The sequence below is a fragment of the Myotis lucifugus genome, unplaced genomic scaffold (genome assembly GCF_000147115.1).
Source record: "Myotis lucifugus unplaced genomic scaffold, Myoluc2.0 scaffold_1089, whole genome shotgun sequence".
Taxonomy (NCBI): Eukaryota; Metazoa; Chordata; class Mammalia; order Chiroptera; family Vespertilionidae; genus Myotis; species Myotis lucifugus.
This window is the reverse complement of record NW_005872137.1, coordinates 55,620-75,404: the sequence shown is the minus strand read 5'-3', so window position 1 is coordinate 75,404 and position 19,785 is coordinate 55,620. Positions and strand designations below refer to the sequence as shown.

At 46.2% G+C, this 19,785-nt stretch overlaps 1 protein-coding gene across 28 annotated transcripts in view; it reads right to left on the bottom strand.

Annotated features, from left to right (window-relative positions):
• Window positions 1-19,785, bottom strand: part of ATE1 (arginyltransferase 1) — a 52,568-nt gene that overhangs the window by 13,530 nt on the left and 19,253 nt on the right. For 15 of the 28 annotated variants that reach the window (XM_023747997.1, XM_023747998.1, XM_014449260.2 and 12 more), the window contains 3 exons: window positions 16,828-16,860; window positions 9,450-9,631; window positions 6,802-6,901 (listed from right to left, as the gene is read on the bottom strand). In XM_023747997.1, coding sequence (XP_023603765.1) covers window positions 6,802-6,901; window positions 9,450-9,631; window positions 16,828-16,860 — 315 coding nt within the window. Of the gene's footprint in view, window positions 1-5,338; window positions 5,592-6,801; window positions 6,902-8,664; window positions 8,699-9,449; window positions 9,632-16,827; window positions 16,861-19,785 lie in introns of those variants that run through there. The other 13 variants (XM_023748008.1, XM_023747996.1, XM_023748002.1 and 10 more) reach the window with 5 other exon arrangements.

Here is a 19,785-nt window from a genome sequence, read left to right as displayed (position 1 = left end):
CTGCCACCATCGGAGAGGAGAGCACTGCGGGGTAAATTCTCCACGAGACCCCTTTCTGGTTCCACAATATCTACAGTAAAGCGGAACGACACATTTCAGAGGCCAGTGATCTTAGTTACAGCTGACGAGAAATGACACAAGATAAAAAGGCACGACCAATTCCTTCCTGCTTTGGAACGAGCTTAGGTTCGACTAACCCCAGAACCCTGTGCGGGAAAGTGACAGCACTGCCAGGTGTTTACACTGCGTGGACCCAGTGCTCCTGCTTCCTGGCTGAGGCCGGACACTGAGTGTCAGGCCCACGTGCGCCAGCCGACCTCCTTACCCCGCGCTGCCCAGGGCACTCGCTCTAAGCACAGAGCACGGGCTAGGGGCCGCGGTGACCGCTCATCGGGTCTGAATGCCCATGCACCTTGGGCTCGGCATCCCCTCACCACCACCGACTCCTTCCGTCCCAGGCAGGATCCCCCGGGCTCTCATTCCTGCAGGTCAGCAGGTGATTAGTAAATACCCTCCACCTGCCGGGCTCCATGCCAGCGTCCTGGGCGTGCCATGGGGAACAACGCTGCCCATCCCAGTTCTCAGGGACCTCTACCAGGAGGGGAGGCAACTTTATAATCATAGGAAACTTCACGACATAGTCTGGCAAACAGGCGAGGAAAAGCACATCAGACAGCGAGTGCCACAGGGCTAAGCCCACCCTAGAACGCAGTGCAGCCGGCCCTGCTCTTCGCTGCGAGCCACCCCCTCCCCGCCCCCCATCCCCACTTACCCCAACCTGGAGTTTCCTTGCCTACCTTGTGCCTGGGCAGAACACCTTGTATGGACTGAGCTCTCAATAAATACTTAGTGTTTGCTGACTTAAACTAAACTGTGTCATCCTGTATTCCTTAAAAATAGAAAATCAGACCATTTTAAAGCTAGAAGAGCCTTAGACCTCCCTAGGCCGTCTCCAGTCTCATTTTAATATTTAAGAGGGGCGGGGGAGAGAGAAAAGTCAAGTGTCCTGTTCATGGAGACTCGCCTGCTTAGCGCCATCGGGGGCTGAACCCCAGAAAAACATGTTGTTGGCTTTCGTTTTCAAGGTTCTTTTTCAAGTTGAGAGGCCCCGCGTCAAACCAATGCTGCGCACAGTCATGAAAACACAGCTTCACACACAGCGAGCTGCCTCACTGGTCACGCCTCTATCTGAAGTTGTAGTATTTTCCCAGCAAACATTTTTCAATGACTATGAAAGCCTCACTCCTGAAAGTCTGTGTAATGACACCCCTGAGGGAAATAAGAAGTTAGCTGAACCTCCTGTGTACCCCAGGGGGTGATCTTTGGTAATCATCCCTTTTTTTCTGCCTGAGGGGAAATTCATCACAGTGACTGAAACACTTCAAGCTTAAGGAAAGCCTCCCCCTCACCATGCAGCAGGAGTCCAGGAGAACCTACATCCTACGGCCTTGAGTGTCATCAATATTCTGTGTCCCTGCAAGGAAGCACTCAGGAGAAGGCGACTGTGACAGCTTGGGGAGGACCCACTGGTCAGCAAGCTCAGGGGAGAACTAACAGACCGCTTCCTCCCTTTCTCAACCGTCAGTTATGTGATTATGAAGAACACGGCCACTTTTACCTTAAACAGTTATTCAGAGTGGGCAAAGCAAGTCCATTCACAGAATTCTAGATAACTTACTGTGAAGAATTTATGATGTTATAAACACCAAACAATCTTGGATGACAACTTGAGAAAGCTTATTCATTCCATCCAGCTTAAAATATCAAATTGGCCCAAACTCAACCACGCCGCCAGAACAGAATTTACAGAGCCTCAAGATGATAGTAATTATTAACATCTTTGTAATGTTATAGTTTTATCCATTTCAGCCCATTACAAAACCACATACGCAAAAAACAAAAAACGTTTATGATGTAAGAATATTGTATTGGTGGTTTGAACGAACTTAACTTTATTTTTATTTTTTAATCCTCACCCGAGGACATTTTTCCACTGATTTTTAGAGAGTGGAAGAGAGAGGGAAAGACAGAGAGAAACATCGGTGTGACAGACACATCAATTGGTTGCCTCCTGCACACACCCTGGCCAGGGCCTGGGCCAGGGAGGAGTCTGCAACCAAAGTATGTGCCCTTGACCAGAATCGAACCTGGGACCCTTCGGTCCACAGGCCGACGCTCTATCAACTGAGCCAAACCGGCTAGAGCTGAAAGGACTTAACTTTAAAATGCATATGTAAAGGGAAAGTTACCAACGGCCAAACCGTTCAACCATTCTTCCACAGTGTCATCTATCTTTGACTTTACACAAAAAATACATCCTCCTGCCCTAGCTGGTTTGGCTCAGTGGATAGAGCATCGGCCTGTGGACTAAAGGGTCCTGGGTTCGATTCCAGTCAAGGGCACATGCCCGAGTTGCAGGCTCGATTCCCAGTAGGGGGCGTGCAGGAGGCGGCCGATGAATAATTCTCTCATCATTGATGTTTCTCTCTCTCTCTCTGAAATCAATAAAAATGTATTTTAAAAAAAAGAAAAGATAGCTACCCCTGCTTTCAAAACACACACACACACACACACACACACCCACCACATCCTCCTAAAATTTAAGGAGCCAATCATCACCTTTACATCTAGTAACAGTTTGGAGAAATTTGGAGAAATCAAAATAGCATGATTATCACATCAGAACTCTCTGGAAATAGTAGAAATAAAATCGAAGCTGAAGTCTACAACTTCCAGATGTGGGAGGGTAATTCTGACAAGTCACTCGTATGCAGAGCCTGAAATGATGGCGAATTTACAGCTTTGAGCCTGAGAGTGTGGAGCACGGAGCAGGTCTGGAAGCTGTCGACCTGCAGCCGCCTGGAAGCTCCGCAGACGCAGCCTCTGAGCAGCCAGCGCGGTGCCCAGCGGACAGACCCTGGCAACGTCCTGGGTATCAGCACAAGCCGAGGCTGAAGGCATTCACTGTGCCTCAATCCACGGCAGTGAGTCTACCTGACGCTGCAGAGCAGGGGTCAGCACACTATGTGTGGGAGGAGCCCCATTTGGTCTGCTGCTCGCTTTCGCGTGGCCTGCACCCTAAAATGGCTCTTACATTGTCAAAGGTTGAAATGAAAGAATACCCCCACTCTGTGACCTGTAGGAACTACATAATTCACATTCCAAGTCCGTGAGCAGAGGCTTCCTGGAGCACAGCCATGCTTTGCTTACATACTTTCTATGGCTGCTTTGCCACAAGAGCAGACCACGTGGCCTTCAACCTACTATTACTCTCTGGCCTTTACAGCAGGACTGCCAGGGAGAGAATGTCCATCTCCAGGAGGCGATCAGAGGACGCCAGGCTGTGTTCATCCTGTGGTCTCCACGGGCTCTCCACTTCTGTGCACTCCCCGAGATTTACACCCAAACACTTTCCAATTATGAGAATTTAAGGATATATGAAAAGGGTAACATTCCCATAATGTAAAATAGTAAATTTTTTAATGTAAAATAGAACCAGGGCTGGATTTGTGACAAGGAGCCCAGACTATGCACGGCCAGACATGGACTACAGAGAACCACCTGAGGAAGGGCTCAGCGATGATCCAGAGAACGAAAGCAGCCCAGGCCGGCAGACGGCAGCAGGGTCTGGCTCAAGTCGCAGACACACCCACACAGGCCGGGGTCTAGAGCCAGGCCCCAGGCTCCAGGAGGATAGAGAGTGAGGGAAGACACATGGTTGGCGTTTGAAATGGAATCGTATTTTACAAGAGTGAAGAGGAATGAGCTGGCCACCGGGCAGAAGTCCTCACAGCGGCCCAGGCTCGCTCTGCTTCCGGCTGCTTCCCGGCACGGCCGGCTGAGCTGACGCTGCCCCTCCGAGATAACGACGCTGCTCACCATGGCTTCCCTTTGGCCAATGCCACCAACGGAGACGCAGGCTCTGAAAGGTCCGGCACAAATCCTACAGCTGCCTCGCTCTCACAGAACGAAGACATGAGAAGAGAACATGTCCAGATGCAAGAAGGAAAGACGGTCGGAGCCGGGAGGGGGAGTCCTGGGGGAGCGAAGGGGGACTGGCTTCACTCCAACATCACCACGGAGGTGGAGTAACAGCCGGGAAACCAGTCAGACACACGTGCACACGTGCTTCTCTGGCAGCTTAGTGCCCACCAAGAGCAAGGACGGGCCACACCTCAAAAGCTGGTCCCAAAATGACCTCCCGTCCCACAAGCAGCAGCCAGCACGGTGGGTGCCCTCTGGACTAGGAAAGATAAACTGAATGCAGCTGCGGGGGTCAGAGTCATTCAATCCATGTGGTTATTAGGAAGCTGCGGTTCCTGTTTATTCCCACAAAGCAAGGGCAGCAGAATGACTTACATACACGAAAGGCAGACCTACCTCGCGTATGGGAGCGGAAAAGTGAGCATCACGCTTTGGAAACGCCAGCCCCGGTGCTGTGCTGCTCTCCCAGGCCTCAGAGGGGCTAGAGGTCTCCGTGCACAAACACTAAATCACCTTTAAGTGACGTGAAGGCCACACGTGAGCCTCCTCAAGAAAATGTCACAGTCCGGTGTCCTCAATGAGTTATGGCTGCCCAGGGCCATGGGTTAGGCCCAGGAAACCTCTCTGGTGTGTCACACAGGACACTTTATGTCAACATGGTCACGTGAACCCAGTCACTCTTTCTGACAGCTCCTCTCTGACGGCAGCAGGCACATTACCCACAGTAACCGAGCAACTCAGACCAACGGCAACGGGCACCCCTTTACCCCAGGCCTCTCAAACCTCAGCACGACTGACATTGTGAGCCAGAGAGCTCTTGGTCGTCAAGGAGTTTCCTGGGACCGGGACAGTGACAGAGGAGACACGGTTTGCTCAAGGGCCTGGCAAGCAGGGACCACATCTGCTCCTGGTCCTCGTGCCTGGCGTCCGCATGCTCTCACAGCGCAGGCTCTCCATGGACACTCAGGGACCACGCTACAAAGAGCTGAGCGCAAGGAGCTACACCGTGCACTCCAAAAGGACAGGAGTCCCCCTGCTGCACCTGCAGAGGTGAGCGAGTGCCCTGTCAGGGGAGAGATGGCAGGAGAGAGGCCGCACGTACAACAGCGCCCCAGGCTGTGGACGCTGTGGAGAGAGCAGCAAGCTTCCTTCTTCCGGGCAGAGCTCATCAGTGCTTTTCAGAAGCCCCAGAGGTGACACAGCCATAAACTCACCGATGACCCCAGGACTGTCTTTCCAGGTTAGGAATCATGTTCCCTCCACACCAAGCTCTGCCTCTTTGTGGGAAGGAGATGAGGACGGGAAAAGAAGAAACATTGATTAAATACGCTTTCAATCCCCAGCTAACATCTACCTGTCATGAATATGCAAGGACTTTAGGGCTCTCCAGTTAGAAGTGATAGACACCTCATCATGAATCTGGTAAGCAGAGCCAGTTAGATGCATTTCAATTCTCCAACCTCTCCTCATGTTGCTAAAAGGAAGACGTGAGCCAGTGCAGACTCTGGGCCCATGAACCGCACGGAGCTTCCACTCGCTCCCATCAGTGACGGAAGCTCAGCACACAGACCCTGAGGAAACTGCCTTTGACTCTGAGGCAGCAAAACCTAAAACAACAATTTAAACACAAGAATTTGTGATGAGCATGTGATGTTTTTACCCGCCCCTGCCAGCAGGAGGCATCGGAAGCCCCTACACTACAGCAATGCCTCTGTGGTCACTGGGCATTAGCTCCAGGAAGCCGTATGCTGGGCTCTGTCCATGCAGCAACGGCGAGGTCATCTGTTCCCTCAGACCAGCAGCAGCGCTGGCACCGCCCGTGTGCCCGTGCTGTGAGACCACAGTCAAGGGAGGCACCGAGTTTAAGGATTAATCACAGCTAATGAGCCTTTTGTTTCTTTTCTGACATTTCCGAGCCCTTTCTGCTGTTTGAACCATCTGATGTCTGGCCACGCCATGACACCCACGCCGACTGCCTGCAGTCACTGCTACCTCTGGCCACAGACAGATCTGGATAATGAGCTCAGCCAAAACACCGCCTTCAGATCCCCAAGGCCTGGCAGCGTTAAAACAAGCTGCCTATAGAGAGTATTAAAACACTGGAAAATGCCAGCAAAATCACCATTTCCAAAAACCGAACAGCTGGCTCTCTCAGCATGTTGGTAGCACTACAGGAAATCCCTGTGGAAATGAAGTTTATAAACTTACAGTGCTTCCAACGCTTATTTCTGAGAACCCCCCTCATGTACTCAGGAGATAAACTGATTAATGTTACGTTTACAGTGTTGATAGCAGACAGGGGCACAGAACCTCACCAACAGGGCCACTGCTACAAACCAAACCAGCTGCTAGACAGACTCCACACCTGTCTTCTTCCTAAAAATGTCAACGTTCCCCTGGTCTAAGCTTGATGCTGGTGGAATCCTTCAAACCAGTAACAGTCTATGGGGATTACTCAGCTTTAATTCTTGTGGCAAAATGATTATACTTTCCCCCAACTTCCTGACTTCTGAACTGATTTTCCCCAGGTTTCATTCAGAAAAAGCATGTAAATTTACCCAGAACAGCTAGGATTTCTACATGGTCAGCAAATGACTGCAGATTAACTACATGAAACAACTATTAGGTGCCGATGGGTAAGGCACTATTCAAGGTGATGAACAGGCTAGACACTACGAAAGGTTGAAGACGCTTAAAGAAATGTGTTGATGTCCATTAGAAATGTACAAGCAAGTGAAACTATTGTGATGACAAACTGTGAAAGCATGGATTTTCATAAACTGGATCTACAGCAGACATGTGTGAAATCAACGTTACCTTATATCTCATCTTGGGACATGAGTGAATGTAGAAACCCATATAATAATAGCTGAGTTGAGATGCTTTTTCATGAAGTTGCCTAGTGAAAGCAATTTCTCTGTCAAAAGAAATAAAGAACAGTTATATCTAGTTCCAACAAAGTATTATGTAAATTGATGACAAATATTTGATAAAATTTGATACTAAGCTATCAAAAAAAAATCCAAGTGTTGAAAGAACTATTTTAAAAACACTGTGAGATGTTTTTTAATATAAAGACACCAAAAAAAACCCTCTGAATTTTGAGCAATGCATTTAAATTCAGGTTTCACACTTTCTTGGGCATAGATAGTGGTTAATCTAAAATTCAAACACCATAAAGTTGGCGAGATCTATTTAGTATGGCTTCTTGTTGTTATTCATTAAGCAGATCGGGTAACCTCACGCTGGCACTGGGTTGGTGTCACACTTGAAGTCCAACCTCCTTCCCATGACCCACAAGCCCTGCTCCATCTGCCCCTCCTCACCGCTGCCAGCTGCCAGCTGCCCTCCTTGCCCATCACTGCCCATCGCCAGCCGACACCCTAGCCCGGCACACCTTCCTTCTCTTTCCTCCACTACTCAGGGTACCTGGACTTCTGCCCCAGACTGTACAGAGCCGGCTCCTCTCCTGCTTTCTGCTCCTCAACTGCACCTGCTCAGAGCCTCGCCTGACCACCCTGCGTAACAGCAGCCTCAGCCCACCGTGGTTTTATTTGTCACAGCACAGCAGAGGGCCTAGAATTATGTTCTTGGCTTTTGAACACGTAAATAGAACTCAAGCAAGCATCTACTAAACGAATGAATTACATGGCTAAAATACATCTTTAAAAAAAAGCCATGCTCAAGATCGCCAATTCAAAACATTTTTCAAATCTGCAGACTAGATTACATAAAAATCTATATTGATTATAGATTGAAACACAAAAATCTATATTAAATGATTGGAGGAAAAAACTACCTGAACAGGTTTCACTGAACTACATTAAAGTCGGTAGTAACAGAATTGGAACTTGTGACCTACTGGCTCCAGATTTTGCTCTGAAATACTGATCTCCTAGTTCTCTCTCCTCCACAAGCTCAGCAGCTCCACCTCGAGGGCGCTAAGGGAAGGGCGGGAAGGGCTGCAGACGGGCACCTCGCCGTGCTCTCCTGTGCAGGCTCCCTGCTTCCTCCCCAAAGCTCTCTAGAATTTTCCAAAGATACACCAAACAACAAACACAACTCTCTCATTTTGCAGGGAATTAATTATTTACTATCTCAAATGCAGGATTTCTATGTCTCTTATGAGACATGGATGGGACTTATTATATAGGAATAAATATTCTTAATATTCATCTGTGATGTCTAGACAAATCCACAGCTATGCACTGTAAAGTGATAGATACAAAAAAAATCGCAATAATTTCAAAGTGTTAACTGATTTCGATACAAAGAAAGAGTATCTTTTCTGAAATCAACAGAATATGTGTCTCAAGTTATAAAATGCGATTGCTTCAAATGATCAGTTCCAATTTTAGTGAGATCACCAAGAGTCATAAATATTTTTTAGTTTATATAAAAATGCAATTAAATACATAAGAAAAGTAAAAGATGATTAGAGATCAGTTGTAAATATTGTATAATTGTGAATTTGCTATCACTAAGATAAGATGGGTTGAAAATACCAAGATGGAGAACTTCTTTATATCATGGGCCATTGAAACACACACAAAAATCAATTATGGACCAAATCAAAAAAATAAATCAAATGGTGATTAAAGAAAATATTAACTTTTACTTCCATAAATACAAAAAAACCCCCATACACAATAATTAAAATAATTGCAGAGTATATTTTACCATGATGTAAAAATGTGACCATCAGACAGAGGAACTGGGAAAGGAGAGGGAAAAAATGACACAATGATACCGAAGGACAAAAAGAGACTTGAGCTCCCGAACAGAAGAGCTATTCTCAATTCCCCTGCCTCCCCCCCAACCCGCCCCTCCCCGCCCCCGTGACATACAGGCACCAGCAAGAATGAAAACAGAAACAAGCATTTTCATGGAATAAGGCCCCGCTCTCTTCACCTCAGGATCATGCACCTAAGGTATGTGCGCTGTGCTGCATGTATTTGCAGCTGACATACAAGGGAAGTCATCGCCCGATAAGGAGCCGACGTCAAGCCGAGGCTAGGACTCCCGGGCCTAATCTATCTACTTTACATAACTGCATATTTCAATTCATTTGTGCCAGATTCACTTAACCTTTATGAAAACAATATATACAACACTGATGACAAGAAAAATAAATAAATAATATCACATTTAAGGAGCATTAAGTGGTTCTGACAGGGGAGCTTAAATAAATGCATAAACTAAACAACAAAAACATCCCACAAATACAATGACTTCTCATGCACTAGAGCAGATGGATGGAGACCTTCAAAAGCTTAGGAATTACCATCAGGCACTGGCCTCAGTTCTAAAAGTGGTGTTTCTAAATACCAATATATGAGACTACTGTAGCAACAAATTATATGCACTATCACAATAGGATTTCTACTGTTTATGATGACACATCATCAAATGAGGAATTATTGGAAGTTCTATATGACCCTAACAACTGTCTAAGGCAATCTTACCGTAGTGCAGAGTAGACACCCAAGGACAGAAACGAATAATCAGGATCATAGTACAAATACACAGACGACACACAGTAGGGAAGGATGTCAATCACCCCCACAGCGATGATCTTGCCGTCCAGCCAGTACTGCTGGTGAAAGGAGCCATAGCCACAATCGGGTCCATTAGGGGGATTCTCTGGCTGTGAAAACAGACACACACATGAGCAGCTTGTCACAGATGTGTACATATAAGGGTCAGCATACACACGTTATTTACTTGTTCTGTGAGATAAGGCCCAAGAGAAATGACACCCCCGTAGTAACAAGCACACGTAGCACCCAGATCTTGGTTTCTCCATTCTGCAATCAAAGGAACCAGAAGAAGAAGAAATGAACCATTTCTCTTTGGAGGACTGACTCCAGGACTGAGGAAGGAAACGGATACAATGAGCCTAAAGTGTCTGGTAGTGCCAACAGCAAGGAAGGACTCCACACAAGAAAAACAAACCCCGATGGATGGAGGAACATCAAAGGGGCAGGGGAGAAGTGAAAGAGGTCCAAAGGCCCGAGCTGAAATACGGAAAGAAAGTAGTGGTGCCCAGCCAGTGTGGCTCAGTGGCTGAGCACTGACCCAGGAACCAAGAGGTCACCGGTTTGATTACCGGCCGGGGCACATGCCCAGGTGTGAAGGAGGCAGCTGATCCATGCTTCTCTCTCAGCGATGTCTCTCTCTCCATCCCTCTCCCTTCCCCTCTCTCTAAAAATCCGGAAGAACCGAAAGGCAGGGGAGCATAACTCCCTCCTGCTGAGGTGTGGGCGGCACAGAGCCACTTCCTCCCACAGAGCACCGCATCGGGGGAGGGGCAGTACCTGCACAGCGGACCACGGTCACCACAGCAAACACGAGGACTCACTGAGGTGCCAGCAGTGTCCGTGGTTTCTAACTTCCACGGAGTAGTTCAAGTGCTGCTTGGGCAATAAACACATCTTTAAACTTTTAAGAGCTTCCACCGACTATAATGAATTATGTCAAACCCACATGTAGCTTTGCTCTAACGTGACTACTATTCCCTGGAAGCAGACACAGGTTCAAGAGGACAGGTGAACTACCTGTTATGGCTACACCACCTCAACCAACACCAACAGCTGAAAGACGGAGTCTAACACCCTGTTTCAGAAACTAGACTACTCCAACTCGCCACAAGCAAGACGCCAATCCCTGTGTGTCCTGGCATTTCACAGGAACTGCCTTCAGAGGGGAGCCCTGGGGCCCACAGGAATGCGCTCCCTGTCGTTGGAAATAATCCCACAGGAGAGCAAGCCTGCAGTGGCCCCGAGATGGAGAGGGGAGAGCTGGACTGTCAGAACCCTCCAGGTCAAACGCTGATGAGGCCGTAACCAGTTTGACTCAGTGGCTAGAGCGTTGGCCGCAGACTGAAATGTCCCGGGTTTGATTCTGGTCAAGGGCACGCACCTGTACCTCGGTTGCAGGCTCACCCTAGTTTGGCACTTGCGGGAGGCAATCAATCCATGTGTCTCTCACATCGGTGCTTCTCTCTCTGTCTCTCCCCCTCCCGTCCACTCTTTCTAAAAAATAAAAATAAAATAAAAAAATCAAAATATCCTCGGGTGAGGATAAACAAAACAAACAAAAAAAGCTAATTAGACAAATTTGTGTATCAGCTTGAAATATTTTTTAAGATTGCAATTTACCTTCTCATTTCCAATAACCATTAACCATTATTTCTCTCATTCCCTGGACTTCGCTTTTAATAACCTGCTTCCATTCATTTGAATGAGCAGTTTGCCCTCCCACAGGCATTATTCCCATCTCTCAATTCATGTGAAAGCCAGGGACCTTCGCCACCTGCAAAGCACTTCATGTAGACACGGGCTGCCTTCCAATTCCTTAGGGAAAGGAAGCCACAGAACTACCTGCTCTGACCCCCTCCCATCAGAGGAGGAAACCTGAAATCCACGAGGAGTCAATTAAGCAAGACAATCATGAAACCATGGAGTTACAAACTGATCCAAGACAATCATTTAACTTATTTTAAAAGTATGTTTCTACACTTTAAAAACAGGAATCATCCTACTACTCACGCTCAAAAGTAGCTGTAAGAAACAAATGACAATGTACAAACAAAAGCACCCTGCAAATTTGGGTCAGTTTCGCTTTTGGTTTAATGGGTCCGAATGGCATATCCTAAAAGATTATGTCCATGAAGTTACATCAGTGGCTCATTCATTTAATAGCAAAGTTATTTAAACTAATAACTGCAGTTAGCTTTAATCTCCTCATACTTAAGTCAGTGATGTGATAGCAATTATTTAATAGTTTATCTTTCTCATGCCTGCAGTTTATACAGATTTGGATATGTGAAAGAATAAGCAAAGTTATTTCTCAAAAGTTGCTCATTTCAAGGATTGAGCTGACAACAGGAAAAGTAGAATAAAGCTCACCACCAGCTACACAAAAGGAAGCCCCCTCACACCCGGGAGCTGGCAGGCGGCTGTGATTAATGAGCCATGCAGCACAATCCCAGGGCGCTGTGCCGAGTGCCACCGATGTTAATAGGCCACTTCAGGCTTCTAGTCCAACCGCTCCCCAAATGAGTGTCTATTCTCTCTGATAAAGTGCACCTGTCTCCTGACCCATCTGCCTCCATGTACCTGTTATGCTTAAAACACACACTTTAGAGACTCAAAGGGGGAGTCATTTGCCAGGCACCAGAGGTGACACTGTAGGTTGCGGGGGGGGGTTTGTCAAAGACGGGAACAGGGAATGTCTTCAGGGGCTTTAGGATCAGAGCCTGTGTCCTCCTTCCTTCGGTGGCACCCGAAAGCGCCTCCCCCAAACACAGCTGTTCACCACAATCTGTGATTAGACAACTGGTGCCCTGAACTTTTTTAAACAACAGCTTATGGAGGCCCCCAAAGGTACTCTTTTTAAGCACGATTAAAAGTATGCATTGTTTTACAATAACTTATTCCTTGTTTTGCCTTTTGTTAATAGTTTCATACTAAGTTATATACTAAACTTTGAATTCATTTTAAAAATAGAAACCCAAAGGTGTGCTAAACCACTATGGCATCAAAATCTACATTATTTATTTATTTATTTTTAAATATTTTTGTTATTGATTTCAGAGAGGAAGGGAGAGGGAGAGATAGAAACATCAATGATGAGAGAGAATCATTGATCGGCTGCCTCCTGCACACCCCCTACTGGGGATCAAGCCCGCAACCCGGGCATATGCCCTTGACCGGAATCGAACCTGGGACCCTTCAGTCCGCAGGTTGACGCCCTATCCACTGACCCAAACCGGCTAGGGCTACATTTCTTAAGAAAAATAAAAACTAAACTTGAAAATTTGAAATAGTCTATAATAAGAAATTAAAAAAATAAGTTTAATATGGAAACTGCAAATAGCAACACTCAGGATTAACAAGTTTTGTAAAAGTGATTTAAAAATCAAATTCCTAATTTTCTGGCAATCAGTACACTAAAGAAACAAATTAAAACCATAAAATAAAGAAGCTAATTACAGTACATTTATATGAGCAACTGTCATGTAATAAGTAAAAACTATTTTTACCAAGACTTTTTAGTAACATGAACATTTCTCCAAGTTAAGTAAGACTACAACACTGTAAAATGGAAAATATGATCCCCATCATATGAAAAATTACCGGGTGTCTTTCAATGCAGGTCTGGCCACACACCGCTACGTAAGTTAACTAACTTTTAAGAAAATTTAAAATTCGGTTCCTAATGAGCTCAGTAGCTATGTGTGACCACTAGCAACATACATGTTTGAGATAGTGCAGGTATAAACATTTCCACACAGCCGAGCTTTGGTTTAGACCCGTGGTTCTCAACCTTCTGGCCCTTTAAATACAGCTCCTCATGTTGTGACCCAACCATAAAATTATTTTCGTTGCTACTTCATAACTGTCATGTTGCTACTGTTATGAATCGTCATGTAAATATCTGATATGCAGGATGGTCTTAGGCGACCCCTGTGAAAGGGTCATTCAACCGCCAAAGGGACCCACAGGTTGAGAACCGCTGGTTTAGACCGTTTATATTTAATATAAAGTCAATAGTGGCGGATTCAAGGGGGCCATCTTGCCATTTGTTTTCTATCTGTCTCACCTGTGCTCTGTCCACCTTTCCTTCTTTTCCTGACCCCGAGAGACTGAAAATGTGTTCTCGTTGCTGTCGTCTTCACTACTGGACTGTGGCTGTGTCTCCTTTTTCTTTTTCTAAGGCTGCTCTAGGGCAGTGCCCCCCCGCCCCCACACACACACCCAGGACATTTGGCTCCAGCTCAGACGGAGGGTGCTCCTGGCATCCGTGTGGGTAAGAGACAGGAGTGCTGCTCAGGAGAACACCCACAACAAAGACGGAACCGACCCCCCGACAGTGCCGAGGTTGAGAAAGCTTGCTCTAGCGTTTACAGAATCCGTCTCCAACTCATCACTGTCTTCCTTCCAATCATGTGACATCACTTCATGTGCCTGGAGTGTCAGAGCAGTGTCCTCATTCACTCCCTCCGCCGTCGTTACTGCCGGCTCACACAAGCAGCTGCGATGCTGACCTGACCTCGCCTACCTCTCCAGGCTCAATGCGCGTCGTAAGCATGTGGGGAGTGTCTACCTCATAGACACTTTGTGAGAACTGAAACAAGGGAAGCAGGGAGCTTAGCACAGTACCCACACTGTAGGTGCCAACTTCTTGGTAAGTCATAGTAACTGCAGCTGAAGACTTTAACTGATCTGAAATGAAGGCCTGGAAGGACACCTGAGGAGAAACCCAGTAGCCCGCAGGCACACACAGTTCAGCTCCTCACAGGCCCTCCTGTGCTGTCCCCTCCAGAATGGGGCTGAGACTGCCCCCTACCGCACCGCTGGCGGGGCCTGACTCAGAGGAGAATTTCAAGAATCTCTCGGCCTCTGATATATAATCCCTTTACTTACCTACACCTAATTGAAGACATCTGTAGGTGGTGCCACACCAAATGTAATTCAGACTTAGCAATGTCAATAAAAACGTCTGTAAGGGAGAGGCCGATGTAAACCTAGCAGGGAGCGCACATCAGCAGCCGCAGAGCCACACAAAACGGGGACGAGAATGGAAATATGTTGCCTGACTTGACGAGGTGATAAAAGCTCTTTTCCCATAAAGCGTAATGAGCTCTATTAGTCCTCAGCTCACAGGAACGTGAAGGGTCAGCCCCACAGAGGGAAGTAACGACGCTCCACACATGGCTCCACTCAAGCGGCAGCGGATCCCATTACTGATGGAGTTACTACCCAGACCATCTCATCAGTTCACGTGGCAGGTAACTGTTTAGGACTTGCAACAAAGGGACATGGTTCATTCAGAGCAGCTTTTGTGGACAAAGTGAAATCTAGTCTCCTTCATTTCCACCTGCAAGTCTCATGTACTTCAGTCTCTACCAGATTATTTTTCTTTTATTCGAAACTGGAGGCCCAGTGCACAAACAGTGGGGTCCCTCGGCCTGGCCTGCGGGAATCAGGCCGAAACAGGCTCTCTGACATCCCCCAAGGGGTCCCGGATTGCGAGAGGGCACAGGCCAGGCCGAGAGACCCCACCAGTGCATGATCGGGGCAGGGGAGGGACCACAGGAGGGCTCCAGGGCGTGTCTGGCACATCTGGCCCAGTCCCCATCGGCCGGACCCCAGCAGCAAGCTAACCTACTGGTCGGAGCGTCTGCCCCCTGGTGGTCAGTGATCATCATAGAGACTGGTCAAACGGTCACACACTTAGCATACTAGGCTTTTATCTCACAATTTTATCACTAGCTTCTCAGATTAGCCAAGGCGTTCCTTCTACAGCTAAACCATAAGCTTAGTGGCAAAATCAAACATTTAGAGACTCCCAACAGTCTCCTGCCTTAGCTTTGCTTTGGCTCTCAGGTTCCGCGGGGCCAAGGAGCCGAGTCCTGAGCTCAATGCCTGGAGATTGGGGGGAGGGAGATAGCAGCCAGTAACTGTCATCAGGTAGCCCGTGGGAAATTCCAGTCTAAAACAGTATCAACAGAAAGCCCTCAACCACTTCCCAAATACTTTAAGGAAAAAAAGAGCACATTGGCCATGTTAAATTTTTATTTTTTTTCCTCCCCCATGTCCATAGGTCCAATCAGAAATAGGTCACTTTAGCTAAGGCAACGTACATCTCCAAATCATTACGTGGAAAAAGCAAATCACACAGAAAATGACAGAAACCATCCCTAAGTTTCAATCTTGATACTTTCCCCTTCTGTTTTCACCAAAGACAAAAGCGTCCGCACATAAAGTCCCAGTGTTAGCCAGGTGCGAGGGCTCATTAAAAAGCACGTGTTTGGTGCAGCTCTAGGTGTGCGGTTGATGCCCCAAGTCCCACCTACACCTGAGAGAACCCTGAGACGAAGACGACAGACCCGAGGCTGAGGGGCTACAACCCAGCTGGGGAGTCAGAGTATCACCCACATTAAGATATAAACATTAAACCTGCTGTGCTTCTAGCTGCCAAAATATGGGTAACACCTGCTACTCTCAGCCTCAGCCCCACCAACTCTTTCCTCCGTGCTCCTGTGCACACCACCGAGAATAAAGCCAGGAAGCAAGAAAAGCAGGCTCTTCTCACTGCCGTGAGCGGCTCGAGAAGCTGGGGGTGGCCAGGTGGCCAGGAATGAAGGCATGATCTTGAACCCACAAGGGCTCTAAATCCAAGCGTCTCGACACTCTCGGCCGCCCCCCTTTCTATTTTTCCCAAAGTCTCACGCCTCTCCTGCAAGGTATTCCGTATCCGCTGCAGCTACAATGACTCCTGGTCCTCTGAGTAGCTAAGTGTCTTCTTTCTCTCACATTTTATCACTAGCTTCTCAGTTCTAATCTGCAGAACCACCACGAGGACTAACCAGAAAGTGAATGAGGCACCGAGAGGAGGGCCTGTTACAAGAACAGCTCAGTCAAGGTCAGTCCTCTGCTCTGCCCTAATCAACCCACAAATTTTCAAAAGCTCTTTCAAACCAAATAAAACATCCCTGATGTCAGCCTCTGCCTACGCTTCTCCAGCTCGTCAACACCTCGGCAGTTCAGAGAATATAAGGCTGGTGTTAAAACAGTTATGGGAGCGGGAGACACAATACTGTTCACTCCACTTATTAAAATGGAAAATGTACCGAAAAAGAAGCAATGGCCTGTTTTGAAGGTAGCTCTGTAAGTCATCAAAACTCTTATCAAGAAAGTCTGCATTCATCTCGTTTCTGTTACTGAAGAACAAATGTGTCACAACGAAATGATCCAGGGAGTGATCGTTACCAAGTGTGTGGCCCACACAAGACGTCCACCGGCGATGCTAGTGCTGAGGTCGGGGTGCACTTACCTCCAAAGGCGAGGTGCAAAGGAATCCTGTGAACTGCAGTCACATTCGAATAGAATCAGGTTCATCCAGTTAACGAGCATAAAAGAGAACAGAAAAGGAAAACTTATTACACGTGTTTTCAGCAGGAGCACGTCAAGTAACCCCAAAGTCTACATGTAACATCAATGCTCTCGTACATAGCACAGCCGTCCAGAGCACAGAGAAGGGCAATCTGGCCCACAGGGGGCACCTGACTACTTGAATTAGATTAAGTCAACTTTTTTTTTTTTTTAAGAATCTGTATAAAAACAAGTAAGTCCTAAAATATCTTTTGAAGTTTCATTTCACAACCCTTGTATAAGAAAGCGCCTGCTCTAAGGGAAGAGGTCAGCATCTGCCTGACCATAAATGCCACAAAGTCAAGTAAACGCCAAGCAAAGGACAAGGTGTAAATCAAGAGGAACCGAGAAGAGAGAGAGAAAGTCAAGAGCAAAAGAGGAGGTTGGATTTGATTGAATCCCAGAAACTCTGGGTTTAGAAGAAGCAAAAAGAAGCAATCCAACGTATTATAACAGTCCCACTTATATGAAATATTCATAATAGGAAATCTCTAGAGACAGAAAGTGGAGGAGGGTTGCCTAGGGCTGGGCTGGGCTGGGGGGAGGATGGGGAGTGTCTGCTAATGGGTAATGAAAATGTTTTAAAATTAGATGATGATGGTAAAATCATTGATTGTACACCTTAGGGGTGAAATCTGTAGTATGTGAATGATATCTCAAGATATTAAATAAAAGCTCCCTCCCCACCCCCGCCAGTTTTGCTCAGTGGATGGAGCATCGGCCTGCAGACTGAAGGGTCCCAGGTTCAATTCCGGTCAACGGCATATGCCTGGGTTGTGGGCTCGATCTCCAGTAGGGGGCGTGCAGGAGGCAGCCGATCAATGATTCTCATCATTGATGTTTCTCTCTTTCCCTCTCCCTTCCTCTCTGAAATCAATATATTTAAAAAAACAAAACTCCCCCATCCCCAAACAGGCTAGATGAGCCGAGTGAGAGGGAAGTCACTGCTCCACCTGGTGACAGTCACCCTGTTCAGCTTCTCCTTCCCCAGCCACACACATACCTTTCCTCTCTGCTCTTTCTCTGACGTGCACAGAAGCTTACAGAATGCTGCCTCCCAGCATTTAAACAAAGACCCATACGTTTTGGGGGAGGCAGTCATGCACAAATGACAAAGCCAAGTGCAGGTTCGCTCTGAGCCCAGGACTTGACCTCACCTCATACATATGCATAATGGTGACTCATGTTTTCTTAGATGTACTTACAAAATCAACATTTCAAACCCTTTGAGTTACAATAATGATGATATACCCAAGTAGCATAAACTCTTGATCTTTCTAAATGCAAATTAACTATGAGCACAGCGGGTCAGGCCTGCTCCCGAGCCCTGCTGGACTCTCCCTAGCCGGCACTCACAGGGAACACAAATGATTTTATTTTCTCTTAGAGATACACACAGAAATGTTGCACAATGAAATTACATGATGTCTGGGATTTTCTTAAAAATCATTGAGGGGTCAGGAGGGAAGTAATGGGGTGAGCGTGTAGATAAAACAAGACTGGCCATTATATTTTACTAGTGAGGACAGGAGATGAGTATTTGAGAATTCATTATACGAATCTCTCTACTGTGCGAATGTTTCAAGTTTCCATACTAAAGTTTAAAAAACTTTATCATGTGGTGAAGGCAGGGGGCGGGGGGCGGGCTAGAAAGAGTCAATGGGGAATAAAAGGGGGCATCTGTAATACTTTCAACAATAAAGATAAAAGTAGATTTAAAATAAAATTTAAAAAAAACTGTACCAGACACTTCCTCCCCCCCAATACTAAAGTAAACGTTACTGAAATATTACTAGTACAGGCTGAAGCCACATAATTAACTGGTGTCCTATAGGCTCTCGATGCCAGGGAATACCAAAATACAGAGATTGTAAGAATGTTTTCTTAAATTATATCAATATGCAATTCGATTATATTAACTGTTAAGAGAACTTTCTGAAAGTGCAAGGTATAACAAAATTTTAAATTCACGTAACGCTGACATGAAACAAGTCACTGTACAGAAATTTAACGTGCAAGCTTTGTTGTTGTGGGTCCTTTTTACAGTAGCCCAACATGAGCCAGACTGACTGCACACTTATAGGTACCACTTACACACTTGGTCAGACCAGCTCCAAGCAAGACCACATTATGACAGGTTCAGGTGTTGCCAATAGCTGTTAATATTATTAGTATTTTACCATTTTTAATATGAATGCAAACCTATGAAAAGAACTTTGAAAACGTATTTTAAGATTTGTTAGCTAAAATGTGCAAAGGACAATGTCTTATTTATCTATATGTCCCCCAAACCTACCATACTGACTGAAGCATGCTAGGAATTAAATGTTTACACAACTGGTTGAATAGAAGAATCACACTCATCCATAGCTGAGGGGAGAAATATGGGAGCCATTTTAACCCCTAGAGTGCCGGGGAGCGCGATCGTGCTCCTCCTGTCTTTCCCCAAAAGTGCTGGGAGCGCTATCGGCAATTTTTTTTTCTACTAGTATTTTATAATACAATCAGCAAACAATATATGTCAAAGATGACAACAAATGTAGTAAAGGTTTCCTTAAGTTTTTGAATATGTAACTTCATTTACTTGCGATTCATAATTTTTTTCCTACACTGCTGTAAAATCAGCAAAAATGCCTTGGCAATTTTAGCATAGTTCCTAGGATATTGGTTGGCACTCAAAGGGTTAAAAATAAAATTTTGAATGATTTCTAAAATGTCACAGAAAAGCTTTTATATATGTGTGTGTAAGTATGTTTATATACAAATATATACCTCTATCTTATATTTCTAGATCTACACACATATATTCCTATTTTACACATTCTTCAAGACAGAATTATGCTCTGGGTAAATAATCATG